The following is a 20,057-nucleotide window of genomic DNA, read 5'->3' as shown; positions in this document are numbered from 1 at the left end:
ATACAAAAGAAATTAAAAACGCAATTTTTGTTTGTTTGTCAAGTGGTCTAAGTTCATTAGAGATTAGACCAAGCTTGATGCGTGACTTGAGAAATCGCGACCCAGGGACATCTAAGCCGTCAAAATCACCCGGGGATCGCACCCGACCTAGGCCACACCAACCCTTAACATGACTAGATTTTTGCCCACAAAATTTCGAATTGGTGATCTTCACATCACAAAATGACTCAACTCTACACCCATCACCATCTATTCTATGCCCCGTAGGCTAAAAACACAAACTTTTAAATACTTAAAAAATATAAATTAAAATAAATTCATTTTAATATTTTTATTTTTTCTATATATCAATTACATTGTATTTATTAATAATAACCTTTTAATTTTTAAATAATTACATTATATTCATTTTTTTTCACATAGGAAAATCTAGGCAGATCAACCGCTAAGGGAATCAAATCCCGCCACCCAGGCCTAACCCCCAAGGCGTGGAGGAAAATTAACCTTGTGACCTCTCGATCACTGAAAACCTTAACAATAGAAACTCCACCAGTTGAACTAACCCTTAAGGCTATTTACATCACATTCATTAATAATAACTACATTATATTTATTAATAATAACCTATAATATATATATATATATATTTAAATTTTTAAATAATTACACCATATTCATTAATAATATTTTTTATATTTTTAAATACTATAATAAAGATTGACTATCAAGACTATCAAACTTTTTGTTATAACAATATTTTGCCAAAATATTAGCATAGTGGTTAATCTTAAACCCAACTCCACACCCCCACCTACCTACCTAGATCTTCGTTATCCTTCTTTTGAAAATGTAGATAAAATTTAGCAATAAAAAAATTACCCAGATCTTCATTATCTGGCCTTGAAAATATAGAAAATATTTAACAGTAAAAAATATATCTTATGACTTGCCCACGTCCTAAAGTCCTTAGTCATGATTGAGCAAGCAACATGACTCACACAACCAACGGCACAACGGAATCGCTGCCGTCGGATTCCGAAACAGACGGCCAGATCAGCCCACTCGGGGAGTGGCCACGTGGCGGATTAAAAAATTACTGACGTCAATGCCCATAGAAACCTCAAAGATGCTCGTTTATCCGGTTTTGCCAATAATTCTGACCAAACCCACGTCAAAACCCAACCCCATCCCGGGGTTAAGACGAAACCCTCGGTGATCCTCTGTTCACATCAAAACCCTAGACCCGATACGAGATACGGCGTCAAATCTGATCCATCGAGCCTATAATCATCCAACGGTCACTGGGCCCCTTTCAGCACGATCATTTTGTCTGTGCTTGCACGCCTGTGAGCTCTTTTAAGATTTATTTTTTCTTCCGCAGGGGTAAATAAATTCCTCCGTTTTGGCCTGGATTGGTCCGGAATTGGATACTTCGCACTTCATTTGGGGGGGTGTCGGTTTTTTCCGTCGTCGAAAATAGTGCACGGAGACTGAAATCAGAGGGTATTGTACATTGGGTATTTGGATGGCGGTTTAGGGTTCCCAAATAGATGAGTGAATGAATAAAAACATCGGTACACACCTATATTTTCCTTCGGGTTCTTTGCTGTATTTGGTGCTAAATATCGGGGTTTGTAGCCAATCGGCCTTTTTTGTTCGGGCCATATAGCACAGAAAATATTATAGTCATTAGCAGTTGGTTGACTTCGAGAAAAATCTTTTGTTCATGTTACTCTCGGTGGTAGGATTTTGATTCAGGGATTATGGGGCTTTCAAAGCCAATTTTTTAAAGTATTCAAAGTCGAAGATTTTAAGTGGGCAGAGAGGTTGTTTGTATGCATTTTTTTACAAAGTTGTACCAGAGGGTCAGGGTTTCTGTTTTTGTTCTATGATAGATGGTGACTGAAAGTCCATTAAAGATGCTGTCTAGTTTAGGGATGGGAGCAACACTAGGGGACAGCCTTAGGGGCCCAGGTATCTCAATGCAAGAGACTTATGGGGAGGGATTTGCAAAAGAGCTGGGGATGTTGCTGCGGGAGCAGAATCTTATTGAGGCGAGTGAGAGGGAGAGGGAATTGAATCTCTACCGTAGTGGAAGTGCACCTCCCAGTGTTCAAGGCTCTCTGACTGCCGTTGGTGGTTTGTTTGGCAATGGTTTACGGCCGAATGCTGATACGAGGGCCGATAGTGGTTTGCCCTCAGAGGACGAGCTCAGATCTAATCCGGCGTATTTGGATTACTATTACTCCCATGTCAATCTCAATCCCAGGTTGCCGCCGCCACCTCTTTCGCGAGAGGACTGGCGGCTTGCGCAACGTTTGCAAGCTGTGCCTGGACATGGTGGTATTGGCGACCGGAGGAAATCGAGGCCGTTTGCTGATGGAAGCAGCAAGTCTTTGTTTTCCTCGCAGCCTGTGCTTCCTACGCACAGGGAGGAGAACGAATGCTTGGAGGGGGGGAAAATATCTTCTGGTGGTCTGGCACGGCAAAGCTCTGCAGAATGGGTTGAAGGAAGCACCGATGGTTTGATTGGATTGTCAGCTGGAGGGTTGGGTTCTCGGCGTAGAAGCTTTGCAGATTTTTTACAGGTATTTTTCTCTCTATATAAATAGTGCAAAACTGCTTTTCAACATTACATCCTGGAGGATGTAATAAGTTAGTAGTATCAGACGTTTTGACTTGGATAATGATTGGTTGCTTTTCAAAATTTAACAAGTGAATCAAATGTGGTTGCTTTTAATTTTGGCTCATATAATTTAATTAGCGTTCTGAAAGATCAATATAGTGCATGAGCAATTCTCAGGATCTACAGTTAACATTTGGGATTTTGCCTTTCTAACTTGTGTTCATGCTATCTGTTGCTGTTTTTTGTGAGCTCGCTGCATTGCCAGAAACGTTGATCTGTTAGATAAACTTGACCCTATGGTGGAGTCGAGGTTGTGTCAACAGTTATGGTTTTGGGCACCTAGTATTGGTGACTCATGGTATTACATATAGTCGAAGCTGTTAAAAGGTTTGTGTATTCTCCATTGTATTGAGCCATGGTTGAGCGGTGAAAGCTCAAGCTGTTGGCTGGCTTGGCTGTGTTTTAGCCAAGGACAATAATAGATCTATTATTGGCCAGTTTTTTCCCCAGTTGGGGTTTTCCAAAGTAAATCATCGTGTATATGGTTTGAATGTTTGTTGCTTGATTGTTTATTTATTTCTTTCATAATGTTATGAATCCTAACAAGTGGTGTCAGAGTTGAGAGTTTGCTTCAGAAGGAAGCTTCTGTTGCCAAGAGTTTAAATTGGCTTGGTGATTGGAGAGATCGATGCAGAGTTTGTTAGCAAGATGAATTTTTAGCTGCCAAGAAAAAGTGCTGGTGAAAAGATTCGAACCCAAGGTAAAGCATAGTGTTGGTTTGGCATTAAAATTGAACTGCTGCTGGAGGAGAGTGCCTATTCTGGCATTTGAAGTACAAGAAACCTTTTTTTAGCAGAACCCGTGCTTTGATGAGTTTGTCGTGCAAATGATTTATATACAAAAAGTGAAAAAGATGATGTGCCATGTTGTGTTGTCGTAATTTTATTGCAACACTGAGATAGGTTATATTATGTTGATGCGGTTTATTGTGATTAAGCTTTCATGTGTTTTAATTCGTAGTATTTTGAATGTTTGAGGTTGCAGCTGTAAAATTGTGGCCTCCAAATATCTTGCACCATAAAGAAGAAAAGTTAAAACCCTCTTGACTCTCAAGGAAGAGATTGAGTTCAGATAAGATTGAGTTCAGATTGGGGATTGGAGCGACTGAGTTGAAATATGCATGGAAGAATATAGAGACAACTAGTAGTAGCAACGTTTGTTCTTGTTTATTTGACAAAACAAACACGAGATCATACTAGTGGTATTTAGGCATTTGCTTGCGCTATGAGCAGAAGTGATTTCTAGTGTTATAAACGGGTGAGATGTGCCAGGGTGTGAGATAGTGTTGCACCTGGCTGTGCGAATGGGGGATGCCCTCGCCGCAGAGATGCTCATGGCCGCGGGCTGGAGCGCCTTGCAAGAAGCGTTGTGTGGGTGGGAGGAGGGGATTATCAACCCCTTTCCTAGGCGAAGTAGTGTTGAGAATCTCAAAGATGATCAACTCATAAAGCAATGCGCTCCATAACAGTCTTCAATGGTTGAACAGGTACCGCTTTAATGGGCGAACAACCCAACCCTTGGAACGTACTACCGCCCCAGGTGGCGAAGAGCCGACATCGAGGTGCCAAACCCAATCGAAAAAGAATATTATCCAAACGCATTTCAAGTAATTGCAATAGGACCTGATCCGTTGAGCCTTTGGCTCTTCTAGCAATACGAACATATTTCAGCAAATGCTCTCAGGCATAACTTTTCTCCATCTGTTTCGTATCAGCTCAGCCCGGAGATGTTATCTAAGGAAAGTCGATATCGTTATGGGAGTAGCACCATCATTGTTGGATTGCAGGAGATAAGAGAAGTTTATCGCATAGTTTTACCGAGGCATTAATATTGCCATTGAAACAATGCCCAAATGTTTGGCTCCCTGCATCAGACGCTGTAGTTATGAATTAATTTGACATTTTTATCATTTACCATAATATTATTTTTGAAAGTGGTTGGGTTGTGATTCTAATGGTTCCTAGGTATGCCAAATCCGCATTATAGAGTGCATTGGCAGTGATGATATTGGGATCATCTCTTTTCCTACTAAAGTTCTATTCAAAGCAATGGTGAAGAGAGGAAAGTTGGCTTTTTGAGAGGAGAGCCAATGCTATGCTCGAGAATGAATAGTAGAAAGAATTGATTGATCTGCTCATAGAAGAGACACATAGGTTTTTGATTCTAGTTAACGGGAGATAACGAGAACTTGGAATGTAGTGAAATGTGAAATTGATCAAGCAAACGAGGTAGAGGTAGCTTGATATTGTACAACGGAAGTTGTCATTTTATGGTCATGATACGAGTAAAGCTTGTGTTCACAAAGAAGTTGTGAGGTTAGGAAGAGGTAGCTTGATATTGCGCAATGAAAGTTATCATTGAATGGTCACGATTTGAGTAAAGCTTGTGTTCAGAAAGAAGTTGTGAGGTTAGGTAATGGATCAGAGTGTGGAGCAATAAAAATGAGAGGATTTATCATGATAGCAACAAAATAAAAAAAAATGAAAAATTTCATGTAAATGGGCATACGACTATAAGACCTGGTAAGGCATGCGTACCCCAGTAAGTCACTGGTAAAGTCTGAATGTCCACTTGGGTGATATGGAGATGCATGTGGTGGTATGATGAAGTATGATGAGCTAGGACAACATGTAAGATTCTCAAATACCTTGGCATTGACTAGGTAGGGCTTGGAGGTGAGTGGTGGTGGTTGGCTCACTTGGCCGATTTTGGCCAAGGAAAAACCAAAATCAAGTTTAAAGGGGGGATTGTTAGATAAACTTGACCTTGTGGTGGAGTTGAGGTTGTGTCAACAATTATGGTTAACAGTTGTGGTTTTGGGCACCTAGTATTGGTGACTCATGGTATTACATGTAGCTGAAGCTGTTAAAAGGCTTGTGTATTCTCCATGGTATTGAGCGCTGAAAGCTCAGGGTGTTGGCTGACTTAGCTGTGTTTTAGCCAAGGACAATAATAGATCTATTATTGGCTGGTTTTTTCCCTAGTTGGGGTTTTCTAGAGTAAATCATGGTGTATATTGTTTGAATGTTTGTTGCTTGATTGTTTATTTATTTCTTTCATAATGTTATGAATCATAACAAGATCTCATAGCCTTTTGGTATTGTTTATAAACGAAGTGTCATGTTTGCTTTGGGATCACTATAAGGAGTTGGTGGTTCGTGAATCCTTCTTATTAGCGTGACATGCTTGTTGCCATGGATATATTAACCTTCTTACATCACCAAGAGACTAAACATTATATATTTTAGAAACATAAGATGCTTTTGCATTCCAGCAAATAAGGGACCTCTGGAGTCATATCTTTCTCCATTCTTATTGCTTTGTGTTTAGAATGAGTCAGCACAATGTTGAATCTAGAAATGCTATATTGTTCCATTTTGTAATATGCATATCAACTTCCACAATTCTTACCTATTGATAGTCGTAATATAGATTGGTTTTAGTGTATGCTTTCCCAAAACAACACATTTGCAAAATAAACCTGAACAATCGTTGTTGATGGCTAATGTGTAACAAGAATATGGCATTCCAATGAAGAATGTAAAATAGGCAGAAATATATAGTGATGTACATATGTTATAACAAAATATATCATCTAAAATAATCTTACGAAATCATAAAACTACATGCATTGTACAAGAAAATATATTATAAACCTACAAACATTGTACAAGGAAAGATATGGAAAGAAGAGAGAGAAAAACAAGGGAAGACAAGTTAATGAGCAATCCATCAATTAAACCCTTCGTAAATGTGAGTTTTTTTGTCCAAATAAATATTGGTAGACAACGTCATAGTCAGTGCTATAAGTGGGAGTGCTCGTATGACATGTTTGTCATTGGCCAAAACCAATGGAAAAGTTTGAATTCATGGGAATTTTAGGAGTACATTGTGATTGATATATGATTCCTGAATGAATGTGTGTTTAACATTATGACTGGAATGTGGAAGTAGTATAAGAGCATATGGTCAGAGTGGTGGATTATGCAACTTTTCCATTGGAAGGTTTCGTGTTATGAACATAGTTCATATATGCACCAGAATACTTGGAAGATCTGAAATATACATTCCGTTTTATTGATTTACCATAGGATGTATGGTGCATTCTCTTCTTTTTGTGAGAGAACTCTAAATCGGTTTCAATCCATGATGTGTGCTTCAATACCTTTCTATCTAGGCTTTTGCCGACAATCTTTTGCTCTATTGTTACTATATGCATGGTTCATAACTTGTTTAGAATTTTTCAAGTGTTGTTAACCTTTAAGCATTATGAGGTCAATTTAAACCAGGGGCATTTTTTTCTTTGAAATAAAAATCGTAATTTTCATTATCAAGAAAATTACATGTTGTAGATGCCCATGGCATATGCAGTAAACTGACCGTGGTCAGATGTGAAATGTTTGCAGAAAAACTGTAGCAAAATTTACGAAACTCCCCTGATCGGGTGTACTGATAGAAGTTCATATACATAAATATTTACATATCCATAAAACTGTGCATAATATTTTAACAAAAAGCGCTGTAACTAGGGCTAGTCTGCCCTCTGCAAAATTTGGTCTATATATGGTATGTGGTAGTACTGATAAACCTGTGCATGAGTGTGCTCTCTGATCAACCATCCTCCTTGAGGATGATTCGTTGCCTCTTTCGATAACCTGTCCGCGTCTGCATTACGTTTCCCGATGTAGGAGCAGCTTCTGCCACAAATTTGGATCTGGTCTTAGGAGGAGATGGAGGCGGCATCTGGGAGGCACTGGAGGTTGGAACAGTGTTCCCAACATCTTCCTTTCTGCAATCCAGATCTGTGGGTAGTACGTTCGGTTCTTTTGATAGCTTATGCGTTGAACCCTTAGCTGCTGGAGTCGAAGGCGTGAGCAAAAGACAATCTTTGTAGAGGTGTTTGACCTTGTGGCAGCGTTTGCACTGGAAGGGTACACCTTCATAGTCAAGGTTTTGCCTACGAGTGAAATGTCACAAGAGTAGGGTGATCTCCTCTAGCCTGGCCCTAGTATCCAAGTGTACCAATATTCGAGCCATGGTCATGATCTCGGTCGATTCGAAGGATTGATCATGATCCAGTTTGGTGCCCAAGGCGTCCCCAATTTGTTTGAAGATGGTAGGGGTCTAGTATTGCAGTGGGAGACCCGACAGCTAAACCCGGATAGGACCCACCCCTAACTGTTCTCTCTCTGGATTGAACAATGGATCCCATTGCTTCAGCAATACAGGCGCCAGTTCAATGTGCCAGAATTTGGAGAGGATCCAATCTGTGTATTCCTCCTGGTGGAAACGAAGGGCAAACCATCCCCTTGCTAGAACATGGATGATGGGCAGATCTTTAAGAAGGGACCCCCGAATTTCCTCTGTCTAGAGTCGCAGCTGCTCCATCGTGTAATTCCTCTCGCGAACTCGCCCAACCAAAATCGTCTTGGCCATATTGTCCACTTCTCCCATCGTGAGATCCTCACCCAGGGCAAGTTTTATGTCTTTGTCTCTAGCCCTAAGACACCAACCCTTTTTTGTTTATCTAAACGTCTGGCCGTCGGGTAATCCTTTAGCAGGCCGCAAATACCTTGGTTGACCATCTGGGGGGGTGGATGGGGTAGATTTGGGGTTAGGGATCGGGGAACTAAAGCATTTGGAGCAGATAGGTGTGCTAGGGTTAGGGTTAGAACCAGAGGGAATTGAAGGGCCGCTAGGGGGATGAGGGTTTGAGGGTAGGGTTTTGGGTAAAGATCTTGAGATGGTCGTGAAACCAGGTGGGGCAGAGACGTGGGGAATCTGTGGGAGAGGCACATCAAAGGATGGTGAGGCTTGTAAACAGGAAACTAACAAGTTCAGGGTCGCTGGAGAAAGTGGGGGGCAATCCAGCCCAGGTACATCTTCGAGGTTGCCGAGGTGCAATGAAGTAAACAGGGTTCGACACGGCGCGGTGAGGAGGCCTGTTGACATTGTGGAAATGAGGGTACGTCGTTTTGTTCGCCTTGTCAATGTCCTCGGAATCGCTAGTAAACAGGGTAACTGTTGTTGAGAGAAACGGAGAGACCTCAATAACTGTGAGCCTGGATAAGCCGCGATGGGAGGAGGATGCCAATTTAAACCAGGTGCATTGTTTTGCTTGACAGACTAATTTTTTCATGTACAAAGATAGGATTTCCTAGACGAGCTCACCTCAACGGTGTTTTCATTTTTGATGAAATGTTGCCTCGACTATTCCAGTTTGTTAATTTTTATTTTTTTCCTCTAATTTAAGATTCTTTCTTCTGCATTTTCTCTCAAAGTGTTTTTAACATGTCCTAATGAAGTTTATTTATTTATTTATGTTTTCTTTCTTTTATCCCCGAATTGTTTTTAATATTAAGTCCAAAGGAAGATCCTTCTTCAATCTAGACCATCTAATTTGGTTTCTCATTTATATTTGTCTCACATTATGTAGCATTGTGGTTTTCCTTAAATTTATTCTAGATGATGGTTTATATGACTTATTCTTTGGATTTTTTCATTTTTTATATAAATTATTGTTAATTTTAGATAACAATGGTAAGTTCTATGCTTAAGAGCAATTTACTTCAATTTTTCTTATTAGCCCAATATCAATTTCTAGATTAGCAATCACATTGACATGGCAATAAATGCAGATAGAACATAAATAAAACCAGTGGAAGACAAGCCAAGACAAGAGGACACAAGATGTGGCACATGCCACGGACAAACCCCAATGTGGGGAAACCCTTTGATCAATTCTTCTTACTATTCTTCAAAAGTTCAACAGAGAGAGAGAGTACAATATACAAAATTCACCTACCCAATCAAAGTCAAATCTGTCCAGTCAAACTACAGTCATAGGAAGCTCTACCCATAAAGTCAACGCTGGTCAATGTGGCAGAATTTCTCCTCCAAATCATCTTGGTCAAGTCCAGTCAACTTGGCCGCCGCCAACAATCCAAATCAGCCCAAAACAGTCCTGAAAATATCAGAGAAACTCGGTCAATGCAGAGGTCAAACATGCGGTCAGCGCTAGTCAAACAACTCAGAATGACTTGATTTTTGTGCCAAAAAATGTGGCTTGCCCAAACAAAATATTCCCAAAGAAAAACGCAGTCAAACTTTGTCAACTATTGCCTGGTCAACGTTGGTCAACCATTTTGCAATTTGGTCAACCCAAAAAACAGAAAATTATAGACTTGTCCTTCGCACGTGTGGAGGAGAGAGGCTACCCAGAAATCCGTACACCCAATCAGATGAGGAGAGAGAGAAATATGTGTTGAATGATGTCCAAATGAGGTAGATGCTCCTATTTATGTGCAACGTTGAGTGTGAAGAGACATGTCTTTTGGGCTTCTGAGCCTACATTAGATTGCTAGCCGACCTTGATAATTTGTCCATAGAAGAAATAAATTCATAATTCCATTTATACATGTCATAATGAGATGATCTTTAGATCAATCTTACACCTCTTGGAAAGAGCAATCCAATCAAAATATCAGCTGCATCTTATGAGTTGTCCAAGGTGGAGTTTGGCCCTAGTTGCCAAATTTAACACTCCCTCTCAACTAGGAAGAACTCCACCTACCAAACCATCTGACAATCTGTACCATCCTTGTCATCCCTACTCTACTCTGCTGAATCATGAAGAAATAATGAAGAGGAAATGATCGAGAATGTATCATACCATTCTCTACTGACCCGAAGTCAATCTCCAATAATCGATAGTGTATCATACTACTTTCCACTGAGCCGAAGTCAGTCTCCATTGGTCCCAGATCAATATCAAACATCCTAGCATAGGGAGTACGGTAGTACACGATGCGTCCATCGGTAGTACTATGGTCCCTATCCTCATTTCCCTACACATTGGCCATATAAGAGGTACTTCCCATGAGTCCCAGACTGCATGGGTAGGATGTATTAACAAGAGAAAGTGAACCACTCATCTTGCTCATATACCATAGAAGAAGGTGAACCACTCATCCTATGCATATCTCAACCATCATGGGGTATCACAGGGGAAGGTGAACCACTCACCCTATACATTGCACACCACTAGGGGAAGGTGAACCACTCACCCTATGGTTGCTTATCGCTACAAGAAGTACCCCAAGCCCCCCGGAGCTCTTAGAGCTCAATATCTAAATCAAATGGGACCCTCATAAGAGGGTCTCTCCACGACTCTAAGTCGTTCATGAAAGGTTAAGAATTTGACCTTCCCCAGGGGCTTCGTAAGAATATTTGCGACCTAATCATCAGTCCCAATATGACAGATCTTTATTTTTCCCCGTCGTACCATATCCCGGATAAAGTGGGTACCTCATATCAATATGCTTGGAGCAATCATGAAACACAGGATTCTCATAAAGACGAATCCCACTTTGGTTGTTGCAGAAGATCACGGTGGTATCCAACACGTGTGTAAACAACTCACTAAAGAGATTCCTCAATCGAACAACTTGACAGGAGGCCATACTATGAAGAATATATTCAGCCTCAATGGTGCTCAAAGCAATTGACTTTTGCTTCTTGCTGATCCAAGATATCGAAGCAGAACCTAGAGAAAGCAACATCCCGATGTGCTTTTTTACTATCCACCACATTGCTAACCCATTCAACATTAGGTGGTATCCAACACGTGTGCAAACAACTCACTAAAGAGATTCCTCAACCAAACAACTTGACAGGAGGCCATACTATGAAGAATAGATTCAGCCTCAATGGTGCTCAAAGCAATTGACTTTTGCTTCTTGCTCATCCAAGATATCGAAGCAGAACCTAGAGAAAGCAACATCCCGATGTGCTTTTTTACTATCCACCACATTGCTAACCCATTCAACATTAGAATAACCATGGAGCCTCACATTCCCGACAGTGTATCTCAGTCCATAGGTGATTGTGCCCCGAAGATATCTCAAGAGATTCTTGGCAGTAATCCAATGTATGTGATGAGGCTCGACCATAAATTGACTCAATGTATTCACCGCAAAACATATGTCCGGACGAGAGTTCACTAAGAACATCAGGCCCCCCACGAGTTGACGATACTTAGAAGGATTTCCCAGTTCGGGCCCAACAACACTTCCACATAACTTCTTGAAGTTAAGTTCCATCAAAGTAGTCACGGACTTGCAGTCCACCATCTCAAATCTTTCAAGTAGCTTCACGTGGCTTTTGCCAGAGCTCCAACCCTAGGAAATAATGCGTTAGTCCTAGGTCCTTCATTTCAAACTCGGAAGCCAACTCCATCTTACATTGATGAATAAGAGGGTCTGCACTTGCCAGAAAGAGATTGTCGACATAAAGTACCAAGATGAAAGTTTTGTCATTCTCAACCTTAAAGTAAAGGTTCATATCAACTTCACTTATGTAAAACCCAACTTCATCAGACAGCTGTCAATCGTCTCATACCAAGCTTGGGGAGCTTGCTTCAACCCATAGAGGGCTTTCTTCAACCTGCATATATGTGTCTGACAATCTTGAACTTCGAACCCCTCTGGTTGTTCTACATAGACTTCCTTAATTGAACCATGCAAGAAGGCGGTCTTGACATCCATCTGGTGTCGATTCCATCCTTGCGAGGCAGCAAGGGCTATAGTTGAACGGATGGTGGTATATCGGGCAATAGGAGCAAATATCTCATCATAGTCCAAACCTTCCTTTTGAGAGAAGCCTCGAGCAATAAATCTAGCCTTGAACTTTTCAACACTTTCATTAGCTCCATGCTTGATCTTGTACAACCATTTTGAGGTGACAACAGATTTTCCTTTGGTCTAGGGACCACATCCGAAACATTATTCTTCATAATTGACTCATACTCTTTGTTCATAGCATCCTTCCAAACTTAGTGCTTCACAACTTCTTCGAATGTGCAAGGCTCAGATTAAACAATGGTGCTCGTGGCAGTTAAGTACCCTTGGTATCTATTCAACTTCTTACTTTCACGAAATGTCCCCCTTGGAGCAACATGTCTTTTAGAATCTTCGAGAGTTTCCCTAAGCCACGAGGGTCTCCTTTTTGAGGAGGAGGGCTCATGACGAGGTGGATCAATGGGATTTATTAGTTCTTCAACATCAGGCATCGGCTCATCCTGCGGTTCTCCCTGCTTTCTTGAATTTGCTTCTTTGTCCTTCTTTAGAATAGGAAGGTTACTAATCTTTCCAAGGGTAGCATCTTCATCAAAAGTGACATCATGACTTATCTCCACTTCTCTTTGACTAGGCACATAGGTTCTATATGCCTTAGAAGTTTCACTGTAGCCCACAAATGTTCCTTTCTTCCTAGATGCATCGAATTTGTTTCTCTTTTCTTTTGGCACATTGAAAATATACAGTACTGCCAAAAATTCTAAAGTGAGAAACATTAGGTTTCTTACCGGTGAAAACTTCTTCGAGAGTTTTGGAGTCCGAAAACTTCTTCGAGAGTTTTGGAGTCCAATGATTGATGAGGGCATCTATTTTGAACATACACAATAGTGTTGGCAACTTCCGCCCATTAGAACTTCGAAAGACTTTGATTATGAAGCATGACACGAGTGGCTTTTATAATAGAATGATTCTTCCTTTCAACAACACCATTTTGTTGAGGAGTATATGCGAGGGAGTGCCCCCCCTCCACGCCGCCGCTCCCAATTCGCGCTCTGAGCTAGAACGACTCGTCCTCGGGAGCACATTCCCTGGTTTTTCGGGAGCGTTTAGTCTTCTTTGCAAGTTTTTTTTTTTTTTTTGCAATAATATACTAAATGCAACTTTTTTCAAAGAAACAAATAAGTTTTGAGTGGGGTAGCCTAATGATCAAGCCTAGGACCCTAGTATTGATATGCGATTCATGGTAATGTTGAATTCTTAAAGTAAAAGTGACATTCTCCTTAATCTTCATTTTCATCCTTTTACTTAAATTTTTAACATTACCATGAAATGACTTAGGATGTTTGAGAGTGGTTCCGACCTCATTGGATTTCATATGGAGAAAGTAGAATTTTAGATTTCATTCAAAATCCAGCAGACGTATCAGTTTTTTTAGGATTTCAGGATTGGGGGGATTGTAATGTTTCCATTGGATTTTGTCATGTATTAGGGTATGGAACTCGTATTTAATCAAGAGTACCAATCCCTCTATGTATCTTTATGTTAGTGACATTGGTTGTTGAACTCCTCTATCATGACCCTCCTAAAAACGTACGCATCACTCAAACAAAATCTTGACTTGACATGCTATGCTTTTATATCTTATGTTAATGCTTAGAGGGTGATATTAATGACAAAGATCCCTATACAGATCTAGAGGTAATGACAAAGACACCTCTGGATATTAATGCTTAGAGGGTGATATTAATGACAAAGATCCCGATTTTCCAGCAGGACTAAAAAAATAGACATTTCTCGTGGCGACAAGAGGCCCAAGCATTAGCAATAGATAATAGATTTACTTGTCTTTTGTAGTTTCTAGTAGTTTTTATAACTATTGACTCCATATTTATTATGATATTTTTTGTAAACAATATATGACAATTTAAGTTTGAAGTTTGAAGTTGACAATTATAACTCATTAGTAATGAATTATGAATATGATGCTTTGTGAAAGTTGAAAGTTGTTTCATTTCATTTCATGTTAGATATCATTTGTTGTATTGGTTGCACTTCGCTTACAAGTACAACTTTGATGATCAATGATTATAAATGTTATATATTGAATTTTGAAAGCTTGAAACTTTAAGATTGATGAATTATGAGACTCAATATGTTGTTGTATGTTACTAACTTGTGGACGTGGATGATGAAGATTGTAACTTCTAGATGATTGTTGTTATATGGTTCTTGTTTGGTTGTATATTTAATTAATTCATCATTCTACATGCTTTTGTTAACATATATGCATCAAAATATAAAAAATATATATTATATAAAAAATGTTCCCGTAATCGCTCCCAAGCTTTTGAAAATGTCGCTCTCGCTCCCAAGTAACCTTAGGTATTTGTCTCTCTCTTAATGCTAGCTTCTCTACAATAGTCATTGAACTCATTTGATTCATATTTGGTTCCATTATTGGTCCTCAATATTTTGATCTTATTCCCTGTTTGATTTTCGACCAAGGCTTTGAAAGAACAGAACCATGAGAATACTTCATCCTTATCCTTATTCTTCAAGGAATATATCCAAGTTTTGCGAGAGAAATCATCCACAAAGATAGCATAATATAAATGTCCTCCCAAAGATGTCACGGTCATCATACTAGATAGATCAGAATGAACCAATTGCAATATGTCGGTAGTCTTGCTAGCACTTAAGGGGAATGGTCCCCTTGTATGTTTTCCTTCGGCACATCCCTGACAAACACCTTCATGTTCTACTTTAAATTCGGGCATACCTGTCACCATCTTCCTCACATCGGGTAGAGCCTTGTAATGTAGATGAGCAAACCTTCCGTGCCATAATTTGGATTGAAGAGATGTGTTGCAAGACATAGCTCCCAAAGGGCTTCCTCCAACTTGATTTAGGCTATCAACCTTGAATCCAAGAGTAAATGCTTCTTTGAAATTCCTTTTCCAAATGCATACCTTTCCATCGATGAATGCCACCTTGAATCCTTTGTCCTCCATTGTTGAGATAAATACCAGGTTCTTCTTTAGATTAGGTACATATAGAACTTCTTGTAGATGAATGGTGTTACCTCGATTCAATTGAAGAGTGACATTTCCAACTCCCTTCACGGGATAGGTGGCATTGTCCCCAAGAATGATTTCCAAATATGTATCCTTTTCTATCAAATTTGAAAGAGCTTCCTTATACCCAATGGAGTGCCTTGAGGCACCACTATCAGTCAACCAATTTCGCAAGGTATCTGGATGATAGGCAGTAGAGAGGGCTTTTATAAGATAAAATTCTTTTTGCTTGTTATCTACAAAATTAGATTCATCATACCTGGAGTTTCTTGATCTTTTGGGAGGTCGACCATTTCCATGTTGAGTAGCGGGAGCATTCCTTTTTCCTTTGTTGTTCAATATGCCATTCCTTTGATTGTTGTTGCTCCTGAAAGTGTTGTGGTTGTGGTTGTCATCATCATGAGGTGTATCCCTTCTATTAGGACACTCCCTAGCATAGTGGCCAAACTTGTTACAAATGAAGCATCTTCCCTTCCTTCCATTTTTGAATCCTGGTCTTCCTTGACATTGCTTCTTTGAACTTGCATTCTTCTTCTTTTTAGCATGAGCGGAGAATGCAATATGGAGGAGAGGCAGTAGCGAGGGCTTTTATAAGATAAAATTCTTTTTGCTTGTTATCTACAACATTAGATTCTTCATACCTAGAGTTTCTTGATCTTTTGGGAGGTCTACCATTTCCATGTTGAGTAGCGGGAGCATTCCTTTTTCCTTTGTTGTTGAATATGCCATTCCATTGATTGTTGTTGCCCCTGAAAGTGTTGTGGTTGTGGTTGTCATCATCATGAGGTGTATCCCTTCTATTAGGACACTCCCTAGCATAGTGGCCAAACTTGTTACAAATGAAGCATCTTCCCTTCCTTCCATTTTTGAATCCCAGTCTTCCTTGACATTGCTTCTTTGAACTTTCATTCTTCTTCTTTTTAGCATGAGTGGAGAATGCAATAGGATCATTCCTATTTGAAGGCATGTCCATTTCCATCATCCTCGTCTCTTCTTGAGAACATCTAGTCAGCAATTCTTCAAAACCTGGAATCCTGTCGTTGTTGAGGATAATAGCGTTGAACACATGCCATTCACGAGGGAGTCCTCCAAGGGCAATGAGAGTGAGCTCTATCACCAATAACTTCTCCAATTGAAAGAAGATCATTTTTTTTTAATCTTGGTAATCCTCATGAAGTTGGATTGGATATCTTCACCTCTTCTCGTCTTTATGCCCTTTAACTTGTTCTTGAGGAAGAGAACTTGGTTTGCATTGCTAGCTTTTGAACATGCCAACCAACCTGTCATATATCTCCTTTGATGTGTTCAAATTAGAGATGTAAGCAACTAAATGCTTATGAATAGAATCCCTGATGATCTTCTTGGTTTTGACTTCACCTTTCTTGTACTTTGCTTTAGCAGTAGCCGATGCATTTGAAGGAGGTTCAATAACTTTCCCTGCGCATAGTCCATAACATCTTGCTTTTCTAAAGTTAAATTAAGAGACATCTTCCATGCATAATAATTAGACTTATCATAAGATTGTTATCAGATTTGAAGTTGGATGTGGAGGCCATTGAATCTTGTCCTTGATCAGTGATTACTCTTCTCGCTCTTGCTTGGGCTTTGTTTTTACCTCAGCTCCGATACCGTGTTAATTTTAGATAACAATGGTATGTTCTATGCTTAAGAGCAATTTAGTTCAATTTTTTTTTATTAGCCCAATATCAATTTCTTGATTAGCAATGACATTGACATGACAGTAAATGCAGATAGAACATAAATAAAAACAGTAGAAGACAAGCCAAGACAAGAGGACGCAAGATGTGGTGCATGCCAGGGACAAACCCCAATATGGGGAAACCATTTGATCAATTTTTCTTATTATTCTTCAAAAGTTTAGCACAGAGAGAGATTGTACAATATACAAAATTCTCTTGCCCAATCAAAGTCAAGTCTGTCCAGTTAAACTGCAGTCACAGGAAGCCCTAACCAGAAAGTCAACGCCAAACAATGTGGTAGAATTTCTCCTCCAAATCAGCTCGGTCAAACCCAGTCAACTCGGCCTCCAACAACAATCCAAATCAGCCCAAAACAGTCCCGAAAATATCAGTGAAACTCGGTCAACGCAGAGGTCAAACCTATGGCCAACTTCACTGCGGTCAACGTTGGTCAAACAGCTCAGAACGCCTCGATTTTTGTGCCCATAAATGTGGCCTTTCCAAATAGAATATTCCCCATGAAAAAGACAGTCAAACTCAGTCAACTGCTGCCCGGTCAACCCTTCTACAATATGGTCAACCCAGAAAACAGAAAATTACAAACTTGTCCTTTGCATGTGTGGAGGAGAGAGGCTACCCAAAAATCCGTACACCCAATCAGATGAAGAGTGAGAGAGAAATGTGTGTGTTGAATGATTGTCCAAATGAGGTAGATGCTCCTTCTATTTATATGCAACGTTGAGGGTGAAGAGACGTGCCTTTTGGGCTTCTGAGCCTACATTAGATTGCTGGCCGACCATGACAATTTGTCCATAGAAGAAATAAATTCATAATTTCATTTATACATGTCAGAATGAGATGATCTTTAGATCAATCCTACTCCTCTCGGAAAGAGGAATCCAATAAAAATATCAGCTTCATCATATGAGCTGTCCAAGGTGGAGTTTGGCTCTAGTTGCCAAATTTAACAATTATTAATTTAGGCTGAGATTGTCATGAATGAATGCCCAAGGTGATAGCATTAGTTTTCCTAGACAGTTGATTCTCATGTCCATAACCATATGGCAACCATCTTCTCATTGATGCTACTTTTGAGGCTAACATGGGGCAAAACTTAATTCATAGTAGATTTACTATTGGGCCAAGGTATGTCTTACCATCTTGGCTCAGCTGTTAGAAGTGTTCTCTTAAGTGTCCATTATGTTGATTATTTCAAGGAGGGCAGGGGTATACAAGTACTAAGATCATTTTTCAGGAATGGTGCTGAAATGTAAATCAATCAACCATATTCAGATCGAACAGGTCACTCCATTTTACAAAGCCCTTGTCTTAAGAAGAATTTGCTACCGTACATTATGTTGATTATTTCAAGGAAGTTGTGCTTAGGCATTTGTACTAAGATCATTTTTCAGGAATGTTCCTGAAATGTAAATTAAATCAATTGGCCAGATTCAGATCAAACAAGTCATTCCATTTTGAAAAGCCCTTGTCTTGAGAAGAACTTGCCATCTAACCTTGGAGCTGAACCGAGAGACATAGTGTGAAAATTTAACTACTGAAATCCTATTGCAACAACTAGAAATTATTCGTCTAATTGTTAATTTATTTAACAATTTATTTGTTACAACAAATACTGAATAAATCACATTGCAACCTTCACAAATAAAACTGCGGAAGAAAATAGCGCTGGAAACTGAGAAAATTCTCGCACACACACTTGTCCCCGGACAAGTGTCCGCGGAAAAACCCAACTTGGGAAAACCAGTGCTGCAGTGGAGGGTTTTTTATTATTATGCAGTAGTGAGAAATTATGAGTACAATTTGGATGCCGAAATTGGCAACCATGCAGAGAAAATACTAGCAAAAATATCTAGAGAGAAATTACCCTCACTCTGAGCAATCCCAGCACTTGACTGCCATTGAAAAGCAAGCCATCCAATTGGGTCTACGCAGGCTTTGCATCAACTTGACGCTGCCTGCCACAAAAGCTGCTCGAATCGACTGCTAATCAAGTCGTCCTGCTTGCAGCTGACTGGGAAAGCGCTTCTCTGGCACTCTAGAACCTCTGCCTGACTTCTGGAACTGAAAATGCCTTCCTTCCTCAGCAAATCGAACTGCTCAATGTAGCTTCTGTGCTGCCTCTGCATAACTTCCTGAAGAAATTTTGGCCTCTCTGCAGATGCACTCACCGGATTAGGAAATCTTCCTTTGGCCTCACTGCCTCTGCCCCTCATTGTCTCTGCTTCCTTCTCCGGCTTTCCGGCAATTGCTGCTGCTCTCTGGAAATCAAACTGCCAAGAAATCGAATTCCACAAGTGTCTCAAGTGTGTTCTCCATCTACCCATCGACGACTTCTTATAATCCTCTGTTGGTCCTCTAATGGTCAAGATTAAATCTTAATCAAGGGCTCAAATTAATTCCCTGACGATCCGTGTGAGTTTTTAGAGGACTCACACCTTATCTCAATTAATTCTAAATTAACCTTTTTTTCTTAAGTTTAGACTTAGGAATAATTAAAAATAGGCTAATAATCTAATTGAGACACTTCTAGGTGGAATTTCTAGAAACGATTTTTGGGTTATATGGATATCTCCTATGTTTTAGTCTCTTCACAAAGTTTCGAGACTAGAACACCTTCGATGCTACAGAAATTAACACACAGTAGCAATTTGAAGACATTAAAATCTTAATTACTGTTGATGCCAATATCCCAGCCAATGTCTGGATCACATTAGATTTCATTGTTCCAGATTATAAGAAAATAAACATTTTTCCATCCTTTCTAAATTCTCTTCAGGACAAAGAAACCCCGATGAGTGAAATCAAATGCTTTGCAAGTGATATCCTCCAGAGAAAAGAGGCCGTTGATACCAAAGATATTCTAAGCAAAAAGAATCTAATGTCTAATCACGATTTGCCACATCACATTCCCTCTGATTTCTCTAACTCTCGACTTTGCAGCCAACATCAAACTCTTACATTATGTTTTTGTGGGATTAGCTTTAAATTGAATTAATCCATG

General features: G+C 39.8%; 1 protein-coding gene across 2 annotated transcripts in view; it reads left to right on the top strand.

The window, feature by feature from the left end:
* Positions 1–1,297: 1,297 nt before the first annotated feature.
* The window catches only part of LOC149219727 (pumilio homolog 1-like), a 61,053-nt gene continuing 42,293 nt past the window's right edge, over positions 1,298–20,057 (top strand). Inside the window, exon 1 of one of the 2 annotated variants that reach the window (XM_089384468.1) lies at positions 1,298–2,588. In XM_089384468.1, the coding sequence (XP_089240594.1) occupies positions 1,896–2,588 (693 nt within the window). In that variant the 5' untranslated portion in view covers positions 1,298–1,895. The remainder of the gene's footprint in view (positions 2,589–20,057) is intronic. The other variant, XM_089384469.1, reaches the window with a different exon arrangement.

Source organism: Pinus tabuliformis, chromosome Q, assembly GCF_031772625.1.
Source record: "Pinus tabuliformis cultivar Carrire ecotype Pingquan chromosome Q, CPIR1, whole genome shotgun sequence".
Taxonomy (NCBI): Eukaryota; Viridiplantae; Streptophyta; class Pinopsida; order Pinales; family Pinaceae; genus Pinus; species Pinus tabuliformis.
Note: the sequence above shows the minus strand (reverse complement) of the source record. Positions and strands in the feature narration are given on the sequence as shown.